The 13,239-nt window shown below is 44.8% G+C and overlaps 1 protein-coding gene across 8 annotated transcripts in view; it reads left to right on the top strand.

Moving 5' to 3' along the window:
• Window positions 1-13,239, top strand: part of LOC124485067 (nck-associated protein 5-like) — a 44,509-nt gene that overhangs the window by 26,316 nt on the left and 4,954 nt on the right. For 6 of the 8 annotated variants that reach the window (XM_047046365.1, XM_047046364.1, XM_047046369.1 and 3 more), the window contains 5 exons: window positions 4,273-4,446; window positions 4,695-7,597; window positions 8,083-8,200; window positions 8,917-9,001; window positions 12,518-12,925. In XM_047046365.1, coding sequence (XP_046902321.1) covers window positions 4,273-4,446; window positions 4,695-7,597; window positions 8,083-8,200; window positions 8,917-9,001; window positions 12,518-12,925 — 3,688 coding nt within the window. The other 2 variants (XM_047046371.1, XM_047046372.1) reach the window with 2 other exon arrangements.

Below are 13,239 nucleotides of genomic sequence, written 5' to 3'. Positions count from 1 at the left end.
CGGTCTTTTCAAGTGAAAGACCTACATAGAATGTAGTCGATACTTTCATGTTCATCGTAAATATTTAATACCTGGCTACACAAGACATTTCACATCAATACCATACCAGTTTATATCAGACATGTAACCTGTAGAACTTACATATTTTACCTAAATATTAATTGCATTACAAATACAAATTATTGTGTATTCAGTGAGCAACAAAAGTGAAAGAGTAAAAACTGTTACAAATCTCAAAAGGCAATATTTGTCAACATAGGATGCAGGGTCTGAACAGGTACTGTGTAGCCTCAATAAACAGTTAGATGAGGAGGGGGGGTTGGAGAGGCTGGGGGTTGTATGAGAACAAGTAAGAATCTCATCTTGACCAGCATGGAAGTGAGCATGTGCAGGCAGCGAGTGCTAGCTTCAGCCCAGCTGAGGCCCAGTCCCCCGGGGAGGAGGTAGACCGAGCCAGGCTCCAGCTTGATCTGCTGGCTGCACAGGCCAGCGGGCCCTGGCACTCCCCTCATCTCTGCCTGGTGCGAAAATAGAAAGTGAACAGCACCGCAGCCTAATTACCGCCCGGGCGAGCGACAGCACAGAGCCACAGAGGGAAAGAGAGAGGGAAAAAGGGAGTGAAAGAGAGAGAGATGGAGAGAGGGAGGAGGATAGAGGGAGAGGGAGGGAGAGAAAGACACAAAGAGAGATGGATAAAGAAAGAGGGAGGGAGAGAGAGATGGAGAGAGCGAGGAGGATAGAGGGAGAGGGAGGTAGAGAGACAAAGACAGAGATGGATAAAAAGAGAGGGAGGTAGGGAGAGATGGAGAGAGGGAAAGAGGGATAAAGGAGGAGAGTAGATGAGAGAGGGTAGTAGCTGAGTGTTGGCGGATGCAGGTGAAGGGTGGAAAGGGAGTATGGATGAACACATGGCTGAGCACCGCAGCCTCGGGGGAAACAGAGGTAAATGACAGCGGAGAGAGTCATTAGACCCACCAGAGAGGACAAAACTGGAGTGGAGGACACCATAGGAAGGTCAGCTTCCTAGGGTGACAAGAAATATTTTTTGATACATCATGGTGGATAAAGTGTCTTACTGTAACATGTTCTCTATTTGAAACACTTCGGGGATAATTAAGGGTTTTTTATTGAACTTAGTAGGGTTCAATAATCAAATGATGATATGCAGTACATACCAGTCTATCATGTCATAATACTGGCCAATTAGAAATTGTCAATCATACATGTTCCAAGAATGGAAGATGTAACCTCTGTTCCCTCAGAGAGCTTCACAAGATTTATACAGGAGAATACATTATTTCACATATGTTCTAATAGGTTTCTTATAATACATTTTTCATAAAAGATTTCTTTGCTCCATAACACTTCAACTCTACATCAGATAATGATTGTAGTGGGTTGAACACAGTATTTATATGCAACAAAGATTCCTCCGCAACAAGATTCTAACAAACAGAAAGTTCCTCAATTTTTCACCCTGGGCTTACACCACCCACACCAACTGTTCACATTACTTAAACATGTAATTCAGTCTTAACAAGCCTTAGGGATCCTGCACACAAGTTTGTTGTCAGGTGGACACTTCTTGGTTTGGTCAGAGTTTTTGTTGCTTTTCACTTTATTGATGGACACAAAACAAACAAGGCACCAGACTGGATATTTGTTTGTGTTTTGTCCTCAAAGACTGAGTTCATGAGAAGGACCTGTCCTGTTCTATCAGTCTGACACCACCTGCAATACCTTTAAACACAGACTAGTCCACATCTTCTTTATTGGACTGAAATCTTTTCTATCTACTGTCTGTGCTGCTGTTTGACCCTGGTGATATAAAAGGTTATGTGTACTGTAACCTGTTCTGCGGTAGCACAGTGGAACTTCATTCATTACATAAGGTACAAAATAAAAGCATTTTTAAGGTCTGGGGTTGGATAAAGGGCACATGCTAAGTATTAAAGTGCTGTAAAGAATGAAAGCAGTTCTATATTGATTTTAGTCTAATGACGAATGCAATTATTTTAATGGATCAGACCTGTACTGTGTTTTTCTCAGGGTTTGCCTCCTCCAAATGTTTTGAGAATATAAAAGCTATGAAGACTTTGTACTTTTTAAATGAGTTGACCGTGAATCCTGCTCAAAGAAATCCGCTTTGGCATTGCAACACATTTAATATATTCTCTAGTCTCCCCACTCCAAATTCCACTTAAAGAAGTTGAGCTATGGGCAGAGGAGAAGAAAAAAAACGCATTCTCTACTTGCACTGACGTCGCCCTTGACTTACAGTGTCTTTCCAAAATAATGTTTTGTTAAGACTGTATCAGTTGTACATAATCTCTTTGAAACTCTTCAACTTCCTAACTGTAATTAGTTCCCAGATTAATCCACTGAAACGAGCTTTGGTTCAGCATTCTCCTGCAGTGCATGTGAAATGAAGAATGGAGCTGATCATCACATACTAGGTGAATATCAATGAATGGACCAAATTACTGAGGTCCCCAGATCCCTGATGCAATTATTGTCAATTCACATTAATTATTGCTAACAGATGACACTAATGACTTTGAGAGAAAAGATGGCAATGGCTCCTCTATAGCAGAGATCAATGCTATTTAGGAAAAGGTTCATAGCACACCTATCTTAAATTGGCACAGGACAGGATGCATACAGCATTTAAGCGTGCTGGCGCAACACCTTCGAATCATTTCACAATCCCCATTATAGAATTGGTTGTGAATTGTCTTTCAGATACACTCTATAGTACCAAAGATTCAGCTTTAAACGAGTGCTGCTTTTAAGACTACTCTGTTCCCCGGTGAGAGCTACAATTACTAATTCCACCTCTGCCATTCGGTTAGTGGCGTCTCTTTGCTGGAAATTGCCACACTAACAGTCCTTCTAAGAGGCTGTGCGGACATGGTCTCCATGGCAGTGATACTGAGATGATGCTGAGAGACACAGCATAGAAGCAGAGATAGATCGACTCTCACTGGAGCACATCTCCCTGGCTTCGTTCACTTATTGGAATTCCAATGGCAACAGCATGATTCACATTCCCTGAAAGGTTAGATAAAGAAGCCTTCTTTAAGGAAGCCAAGGTCTTGTGCTACCAGCCAGAGAGACAGAGGAGGAACGGACCTGAATCCCACAGTCCACAGTGAGAATACTGAACACATTTATAACGCTCAAACTTGTGAAATATCAGTGACCTCCTGAAACACAAAGAGGCAAATTACTCAGTGGGTTGCACCTCTTTTGACTGCGAAGATTGTGAGAAGATTTAAAATAAATATATTTCAGCTGACCTTGTAGATAATAATATGTAATAATAAGATACCCAGGCTTATCTGCCTCCACAGCGACAAGTGAATAACCACATTAAAGAGTGAGGTCTCTCTAGCCAGTGGAGCAGAAAATGTCATTCCTTTCCTCAATTAGCCTTTGGATGGAAAGAGACAGCGATGTATTCAGCATATTGATTATTTGTGCGCTGTGACAAATACAAATAGACCACCATAGGGAACTATCTCCACTTGTGTGCTGTGTTGTCCAGTAAAGAGAAAAGTGCCTATTGAATGAAATGGAAGACCTTTCATGAGTGAAAACACAAAGATTGGCTTGTGAAAGAAGAGATAGCTACATTCATTGGGGCATAGTTTTAGTGGACTTCCTCTTAATGGAGATTTTCCACCCGCTACTTTTTTTGTGTAATGTAATTGTTACATATACTGTCTGCATGTTGTATGTACACATATATATTGTATCCATATTAAACTGGAGATTATCTGCCTTGAAAAACATGCCGACAAACAGTATGTTACACAAGTGTTCTTTCTGGGCATCGATTTATCCCACCTGGGGGAGTCAGAGCAGGTTCTGTTAGACAGCAGGCAGGAGAGAGTGGGCCTCTTACTTGGGTTTTGCTTCACCCTGTGAGTATCACCATTCTGTGGGTCCTGCGAGTGGATTTACATTTTCAGTCCTTCTTCTATGTTTGTTTCTTCTATGCCGACGTGTGACAACAACCCTAAATTCACAACTCGGCTGATTTATTGTATCGTCCTTTATTTCTCTACCTCATCTCCACGTGCGACTCCTCAACCAATGAAAGTAAATAACATTAACATATGATGCTTTATTGATTCGATAAACAACAACAACAAAATCAGCACAGTTACATTAGCTTGTTGCTGGAGCCTGATAATCCTAATGACATCATTCAGCACGGTTACAACAGCTTGTTCCTCAACACTAATCCCGGTGATGGTGTGCTTCCAGGAGGCCCAGAGGAACGGGAAAGCAGGGGTTCCCTCTGGAAGATGGCCCAGCCTGCTGAGCCTCACCTGCCCTCGCAGCAGCTGCAGCAGCAGTGAGGCCTCCCTCTCCAGCGCAGGGAGTGAATACTCCAGCGGCTCACACACCTGGACCGACGGGCGAGGCTCATCCAAGCAGGTATCATACTAATGACAACCCGAATAATATGTTTTGTTTGTAATGCGCTTTTCTAGCGCTCAAAGAGCCGCTGCACATTATAATCACGGTCTGACATCATAATGTACAATAACAGTCAATTAACAATGAAAAACGTTTTTTAATTTAATGTCACTAATGTCATGTTACTCATTTTAGTTCAGAGGCTTTCTCTCTTTTTTCACACACTAAAACACGGCATGTATGGCTTGTGCTCTCACTTTCGACAGTGTGCCCTAAGTCGGGAGAAGAGGATGAGCGCCGGTTCTGTGTCCAGCAACCACTCCGCCGTCCCGTCAGAGCAGCCGGATCTAGGATGGAAGGAGGGACACATTCTCAAGGGCCTGAAGAGGCTGCAGATGCGGAGCCCCAAGGAGTCCTCCTTCCTGGTCCCCACGTCCCATTATAAAGACTGCATGACCTCCAACGAGGGAATATACTCTTTGGGGGTTAAATGTGGGCCACAGGGGATGGTTCCTAAACTGGCGGTGACGAAGGCGAAGACCTTCAAGCCAGGAGCAGAAGTCCCCACCTTACCCTCAGACTCAGACGACGCAGACGACGACCCACCTCAGTCTGGTGACACATTGTCGAAAGAGAGTCCTTCACCAGAGGACGCTGGTGGAGCCGGATCAGGAGCGTCGTACGGCCAAGCCCGTTCCCCGGACGGCTCATCCTCAGAGGAGCCGGTGAAACTCACAGTCGAAAGGAGCTTCCTGTCAACTGTCACAGAGAACGTCTTCCCCGAGGACCCCGCTCTCATACCTGGCGTCAGCCCAACCGAGAGCTCCGCCCACTCCTGCAAACCAGATAACTCAGACCAGGGAGAAACGAGCGAACGACCTGTCTTTAAAAAGTGGAAGGAGAGAGACGGAGGCCAAAGCAGGTCTGGTGAACGCAAGTCTAGGCTTGATCTGGTCAAGCAGCAGCAAAGCAGATTCGCAGACAAACAGCTCGAGGCCGGGGCTAGAGACATGAGTCTGCCGATTCAGCACACTGCGGCTCAGGTTTTGAGCTGGGCCAGTGAGGCCAGACAGCGCAGTGCCTCCATGGACATGCCTCACTACAGGGAGAAGGCCAACCATGTTCCAGCCGACACAAAGGACTATACCATCTTGGAGTCCCCTCAAAGGAAACCCAAGCCCGAGGCTTGTGATTCGGCAAGGAGGGCCTTCATTCTCAGGAGCAAGAGTGCAGATGGAGGCCCTGAACAGTCCAAGCAGCTGCATTCGCCCCTTCATCAAAAGCTGATTAAGGTTCATCACAGGCCCAAAGGCCGCTCAAACCCTCCTGTACACAACATTCCTAGTGCAAAGTCCAATTTCACCAAAGTCCAAAGCAGCTCTAAGGTATCTCAACAGATGGCCGAGAAAATTGCGAATACCGCTGGGCCTGGGGCAGCCATCTTGGGCTGTGTGGAGACTGCAGGAGAAGGATCCCTTTCCCCGGGGAAACAATCGAAAACATTCAAGGCTCCAGGTTTTACTGATGGTCCCAAGAGCCCTTCCAAGGCACTTCAGCCTGCCTCCAAGCTACCCTCGAGAAATGACTCTGCTCCAAAAGGCCCTACCTCAAACAATTTACCCAACTCTCCTCTCAAACAGAGGTGCCAAGACCAGCCCTCCACCACTCCCCATTCCGGCCTCAGATCCCCTTCCCCTCCCCTACCACCAGGCAGAACTACGTCCTTACTAGTCAGACCAGGATACGACTTCTTACCTCAAGCACACAAGCCTGCGGTTCAAACCGCAAACAGTGCGAAAGCAGCTACTAACGGCAGCAAACCTCAAGCAGTCCAGCAATCACCCGTTAAACACATGCAAACCCAAGTCCCCATCAAAACTCAAGACTCTCGCCACAAGGCCCCCAAAATGGGCGCCTCTCCTAAACGTGTTCCTTCAAAGGTTCACCATACGTTACCCGTTCAAGAATCCAACGAAGCCGACTCCACCCAGTTGTCCAAGAACAGGTTGACTTCACACGAGGAAAACTATGTTCAAAACATGGCGATTTGTCAGCAGGGAGCGGGTGATCCGCAGGCTCCTGAAGTCTCACCCCAGGGTTCCGCTGTCTGCCTTGGGATCGTCAATAACCCTCACCTCTCCATCTCCAGGGCTGTCCAGACAGCCCTTCCTGTTGGTGGTAAAGCTCCAGAGACGTCCCCGATGCAAGCCAACACCTTCCTTGTCCTGGGGAGGCGTGACCAAAACGACAGCAACAGTTCGCGCCGTTCAAAAGCGGTGCAGGCATTTAACCTCGAAGCACACTCCTGTCAAATGCTGCCCGGCGTGAACGCGGCCGTGGCCAAGGCTAAAGCAGAGCGGAAGATCGAAACGCGTTGCAGCTCGCTGGACTCTGAGCCTCCTGTAGCTCCGCTCGCGGTCGAGACCGGGACCATGCTGGATTGGGGGTTTGACGAGGAGGGTTGGCTGTTCAAGAGGTCTGTGTCAGTGTCCACCAGACCGCCTCTCAAACCAGTCATGGGCATGAACGGAGCCAAGGCTCGAAGCCAGAGCTTTGGAGCGCGCTACATGGACCGACCGAATGTTACCAGGTCCGGAAAGGTCCGCACCCAGATTAAGACTCACTCAGGAAGCTCGTTGAACTCTCTCGGCGATGTGTTCCAAGGAAGCATGAGCTGCTCCAGTAGCTACCATTGTCCAATGAACAGATCGCTGCTGAACAATTTTTTGATCGAAGAGGGCTTGCCAATTCCTTCTCATTTGGGAGCTTCCAATGATAGGTTTAGTTTGAAACACCAGAGAGAACAAGCCAACCGGGTTCAGATTGAACAGCAACTATCCACCGCCTTTGGAGAACCTGTTACTGGAGAATCTGAGAGACAAACCACCATCACCACGATCGAGGAGAAGGTGATGCTGGGAATAGAGGAGAACTTGCAGAAGTCACAAGAGCAGGACAGAACAACTGAAACAAAGCCGAAATCTGGGTCGTCGTTGGCCAACTGGTTCGGCTTCCGGAAGAGCAAGCTTCCTGCTGCGGGTGGTAAAAAGGGAGATCTTTCTAAGGTGAAAGAGGAAAAGAAGGAACACAAGATCGGATCTCTTTTGGGGGGAAAGCAGGCAAAGACAGACAAGAAGAAAGAGAGGAGAAAAAGCGATGGAAAAGAAAGGTAAGAATTCTTGAATATTTTGGGGGGCATTTTCATGATTTATTGTATAGTTTATAAGTGAAGTGTGACAAGAAAGGAAGGGGAGAGAGAGAGACAGCGAGAGAGAGAGAGAGAGAGAGAGAGAGGGGAAGACATGCAGCAAAAGTAAGTCCTCAGCCTACCTCAGCCCTCAGAGTCCTGTCACTCTGTTATGTCCTGCGCATCATTTCATTCTCTAGTTTGAGTCACACTTCACTTCTGTCCTGACCTGGTCAAACAGTTTGTTCGCTTTCATCCACGGAGTGATTGACCACCCCAGATAACCCAGGCCATTTATATGAAGAGCTCCCAGACATCACTCCTCTCAGACCTGAGACAGCTTTAAAGCATTGCACTGAGGGTGCAAAAGGAATTGTGTCATTTATCAGCTGGAACACCCAGGGCATGTTGAGTCAATATCGACTACTTAGATTATGGCAGGTGGATGAAGAGCAGTTTTCTTTCAGCTCTGTGGGGAGACGAGAGTCCCATGATGCAGTGCGCCAGTGTCTGTCCATGCCGGTCCCCGGAGCCCCGCTTCCCGTTGAGACGGACGGACGCACAGACATCTCTGGGGATGCAAAGGTAGAGCCAGTTAACGTAGAAGATCACATTATTATCAGTATACATACATCTTTTATCATTATAATAAAAAATATGTGTATTTTATGTATCATTCTTTTTACAGGTTTGACCTTGGAAAAAAGCTGAAAATACCAAAGAAAATGCTAATATCTGGCACATAGGATCATGTAATTTGTCATTTAGATTCTGTAATGAGGAGTGTAGTGTGGTGACCACATCACACTGGTCAGGATTGAGAGAAGAATGAATAAAGCTTATTCTTAAAGAAAGAATTTCCGTTTTTTGGATACTTTAAATTCAATTATTGTAATAAACATGGGGTAAACAAACATTGAACGGCCGTTGTTGTGATGTTATTGAAATTGAGATACCATTTGATCTGCTGCATCACCAGACTAGTCTAGACGACTGAAAATTCAAAGAATAATCTTTAATCGTCCTGAATCAAAATGAAGACTTTCAATATTTAATCATCTGCTGGAAAATGGGTCTGTACTGTTGACTGGTACACTCACCCATGTCCCCTTGGCAGTAAAACATACTGTAAACAAGTTTAAGTAAATTATTCAGTCACCTGTCCACACTCAGAATACTTTTTGATGTTTCACATTTACACCACAGAACCTGCTGCCCACACTCAGCCCCAAACCCAGTAATCCCACGAGACCACACCAGCAAGGTATGAGGTCATAATTGTTTCTTTTCTCCTCCTCCAGCAGATGAAGAAGCAGAGGGTTAATCTCAGACCCGAGGATGAACATGGAGCTGCTTTGAAGACCCCAAGCCAGGATCCGGTCATAAGTAAGACATTCAAAACATCCTTTAAATGTTTTAACTTAGAAACTTTCTTTGAAGTCACCAAATGACGACAGATGAAGGGCATTGTGTATCTCTTCTCTCTGTTTATTCTCAATGGATGTCAGTTAGTCTTAAAACATGAATTACAGAATGAGAGAGATGCAACGTTTCTCATACATTTGTAATAACTGTCAGTTTGCCTCCACTGCGTTGGAAACATCCAATGCATAGGAAGCCAGCAAGGCTTGCTGCCTGCTGTGTCATGTGACTCATAGTGCAGACATGTCCATGTCACATTCTCTATAAATTATAAATATAAATATTTTTAAGAAATAACAACAGTTGTTGGGACTGTTGTGTGTATGCAATACTTCAGGTGCAAATGTCTAGTTCAGATGACATTTCTGTCGTATGGTTTTTATAATATTACACATTATATTCCAACACACTGTATATTATTCATATTAGCCTATGTGTACAGCTTTTAACCCCATATATTGTGGGTACTCTACCCACCCTGGTGCCTAGGAAGAAATGTGTTATGTTACTTCTGCTTACGAGTTGTCAGAAGTGCCAAAAAGAAAATTCATAGTGTCTGTGTCTTTAAATCACCTCTGTGACATTTCAATAGGCTTCCAATTAAATGAATTTACGCACCCATAAAAATCTTAGCAGTGATCCCTTAACATTTCCAGCGCCCATTGCTTCTCCTTACAACCCAAAAGGCCTTTATACATTGTTGCTAGTTTTCAGCAATAAAACATCATTCACTTGACTCGGCCATTTAGAGAGCATGGCAAAATGGATTACTGTAGATAAATGGCTTGGGGTAGCATCAATTATTTAACACACAGGATTACAGTGACACTATATTTTTGTGTACAATATAACTTTTAGACAATTTTGGACAGTAGACTCTAAGGCAAACATACAAACTAAGCCTGATCATCAACTATTTTACGTTTCCTTTGAATCGGGTTGGAGAGAACTGTACAAGGCACTATGATACAATTTCTGTTTATAAAAACATGTATTCGTCCATCTGTCTGTGTGCATAATTATGATTTACAACACTGAAACCCGCTGCACAGACCTGAGGGGTTAGAACACTGGCTGCACAGACCTGTGGGGCTAGAACACTGGCTGCACAGACCAGTGGGGTTAGAACACTGGCTGCACAGGCCTGTGGGGTTAGAACACTGGCTGTACAGACCAGTGGGGTTAGAACACTGGCTTTACAGACCTGTGGGGTTAGAACACTGGCTGCACAGACCAGTGGGGTTAGAACACTGGCTGTACAGACCAGTGGGGTTAGAACACTGGCTTTACAGACCTGTGGGGTTAGAACACTGGCTGTACAGACCAGTGGGGTTAGAACACTGGCTTTACAGACCTGTGGGGTTAGAACACTGGCTGCACAGACCAGTGGGGTTAGAACACTGGCTGTACAGACCTGTGGGGTTAGAACACTGGCTGCACAGACCAGTGGGGTTAGAACACTGGCTGCACAGACCAGTGGGGTTAGAACACTGGCTGTTCAGACCTGTGGGGTTAGAACACTGGCTGTTGACTGTTCCATGAGTACCACGTTGTCATTGAGCTCTAGAGCATGTCTGTCTGTTTGTCAGCATTGAACTGTACAAGTGTTAGCATACCTCTCCAGGCAGTCTTCGATTCCTTTAGGCCCATTGATGTAGATCAGACCGAGCTGTCGTCCCCACAGCCAGAGCCAAGGCCTTGTCGAGGAGGATCGATGGCCAGCCTGGCTCGAGACATGTGGCTATGTCACAGAGGTCCTTGTTATACACCAGTTTAAGATCAGCCACTCGATAGCGCTAGTAATCTGCACCTTTCATTTGGCCCCTTAGTGTTCCTTTTTGTAGGTGGTAGGAAATGAAATGGCCTTTTCATTGTAATTTTACCAACGAACCAAAAAAGATTCTGTCCGGGATTTTTTTTTCTTCTACATTTTTTATGTTTTAGCTTTTCGAAATTGACCATTGAATGTGTTCAGTTCAAACAGTAGCAATTAATCTTTTTTAAACGAACAAAATCAAAACAACCAATTATCTGTGAAACTGTCAGCAGTGCATCCGTTTTGAGTAACTCCTTCATCCAGACCATTGAAGAAGCCTGTGTTTTGTTTTCCGTTAATACAAGTATGTTGATACTGTAAATATATAAATATATGAAGCACTTAACTGGAAAGGCTGTGTTAAAAATTGTTTACAAAGAAATAATAACAAGGGAAAAGCTTTGATGGTTTAAATGACAACTAAACCTTGTCTTTGCTGTCTTGGTCTGTGCCAGTCCACTGGAGGGATAATAGCTGTTATACGTCAACGTTTTTAGTTGTTGTTGTTGCTAAGAACGAGAAAAAGAATGTTGGTAGATTCAATCCAAGATTCTACACTGTGTCATTTGATAACGAATCAGGAGTTGGGATTCCTGAGAGAGGATGTGATTGTGAGAGCTAGAGAAGTAAGCAGGACTGACAGGGATTGAAATGTAATGGATGCTGAAGGGTAGAGTTAGATTCCTATGGGGGGTTGAGGTGGGGGATTAAGTAATGTGTAATTTAATGTTGTGGGTCTGTATCTTCTTCTGGAGAACAACAATAGTTATGAGGTATTTTAAGGTATCAAGATGATAAATTACACTACAGCATACCCTGCATATTACCTATTCAGTAGTTGGATGTGAGGTTAATGTGAATTTAATTAATCTGTAATAGTTTTGCTTCTCACAACATAACCAATACAGGAAATAATTGGATGTTTTTAATTACTCATGTTGTCACAAAAGTACATGTTTTAAATAAACAACAGTAGCATTAAGTGTCTGATTCCAGCAGTCTGCGAAGAGCGTTCGCTTCTCTGGGATCGTGTTAATTAGCGAGGAATCATTACTCTGCCTCACAGTCACTTGTAATTGGATTGTACAGAACTGCTATCCATCTGCTTAGTGTTCATGGAGAACCGTTTCCTAGTCTGAACGAGGCAACCTGACCATCTGTTGCATTAATGCTGTGAAACTCCCTGCACAAGCCGTTTGGTGTCGTGGTGTCAACACTGGGGGCTGCTTTAAAAATCCCTCATGCGGCTGACGGTAATGACAATGTTGGAGGACTGACGGGAGACATGCGGGAAAGAGACAATCAAATCTCGCCAGACAGAAAAAGTAAATTGGTAATGGTGCACTCTGATATTGCAGTTCATGTTGATGAGGCACGAAGTGCTATACTGTACATATTACAAGTGTCGCCGACATTTGTTCATTATTTGATTCATTTGTTTCGTTATCATTATTCATTGCCCATGAATAACAGATGGCATATTTTGTACATCAAGAAAAACAAAACATTTCTCACCAAGAATAATTTCAGTTGTAATATAACATCTCATGTATTAGTAATGCACTTCAGTTTCTCTTTTGTTGCTGCCTTCTTCAGAAATAACAGTGTATAAACACGCCATGTTATTTCCTTCCCTGTCTCCCACGGTTCCCCCTCCTCCCCAGACGCCATCATGTGTTCTCCTCTTGCCTCGGGCTTCGTCCGCGACACGCGAACGTTGGACAGCGGCATCGGCACCATCCCCCTCCCCGACTCCACCTCCTTCTTCTCCTCCATCCTGCACCTCCTTCCCAAGTCAGCATCCACCCCAGACCCGTCCCTCAGCCCTCCGAGTGCGCCTGCTTCCTCCAGCGGGGAGATCTCCCCCTCCCCTTTACCCCGATGGAGACTGCCATCCAAGGACCACTTCCTGGGGATGCCAAACTCCATGTCCGACACATCTGTTACCCTCGTCCAATCAGTGCCTTATCCCATTGTGACCTTCATCCAGCCTGTCCAATCCCTGTCTGAGCCTGTTGTGGCCTGTGCCAGTGTGTGTGAAACCCAGAGCAAGCTTCCAAGGCTGGCCTCAGGTAAAAGCCAGTTACCAGAGCTGTAGAAAGAATATGTTCAATGCATTGAAAGATGAATTGCCAATGCACAGTATTTTATCCGTGGGATTCAATATTGAAGGCACCGTCTGTTATATTCATGAGTCAAGCAGATAAGCCATACACTTGTACTCTGAGCACTGGGTGCCAATATAAATACATCACAATACAAATGCACAATAGGCTGTATAGAAACATACATTATTGATAAAATAATTTGAATGATTGATTTGTCTGTGTTCAGAGCACGTTGTTACGACACTACACAGTTTCTTGGATAACAGAGAGGGAGGGTC

This window comes from Hypomesus transpacificus, chromosome 23, assembly GCF_021917145.1.
Source record: "Hypomesus transpacificus isolate Combined female chromosome 23, fHypTra1, whole genome shotgun sequence".
NCBI lineage: Eukaryota > Metazoa > Chordata > Actinopteri > Osmeriformes > Osmeridae > Hypomesus > Hypomesus transpacificus.
The sequence above is the reverse complement of the archived record's forward strand: the minus strand, read 5'-3'. Positions and strand labels throughout refer to the sequence as shown.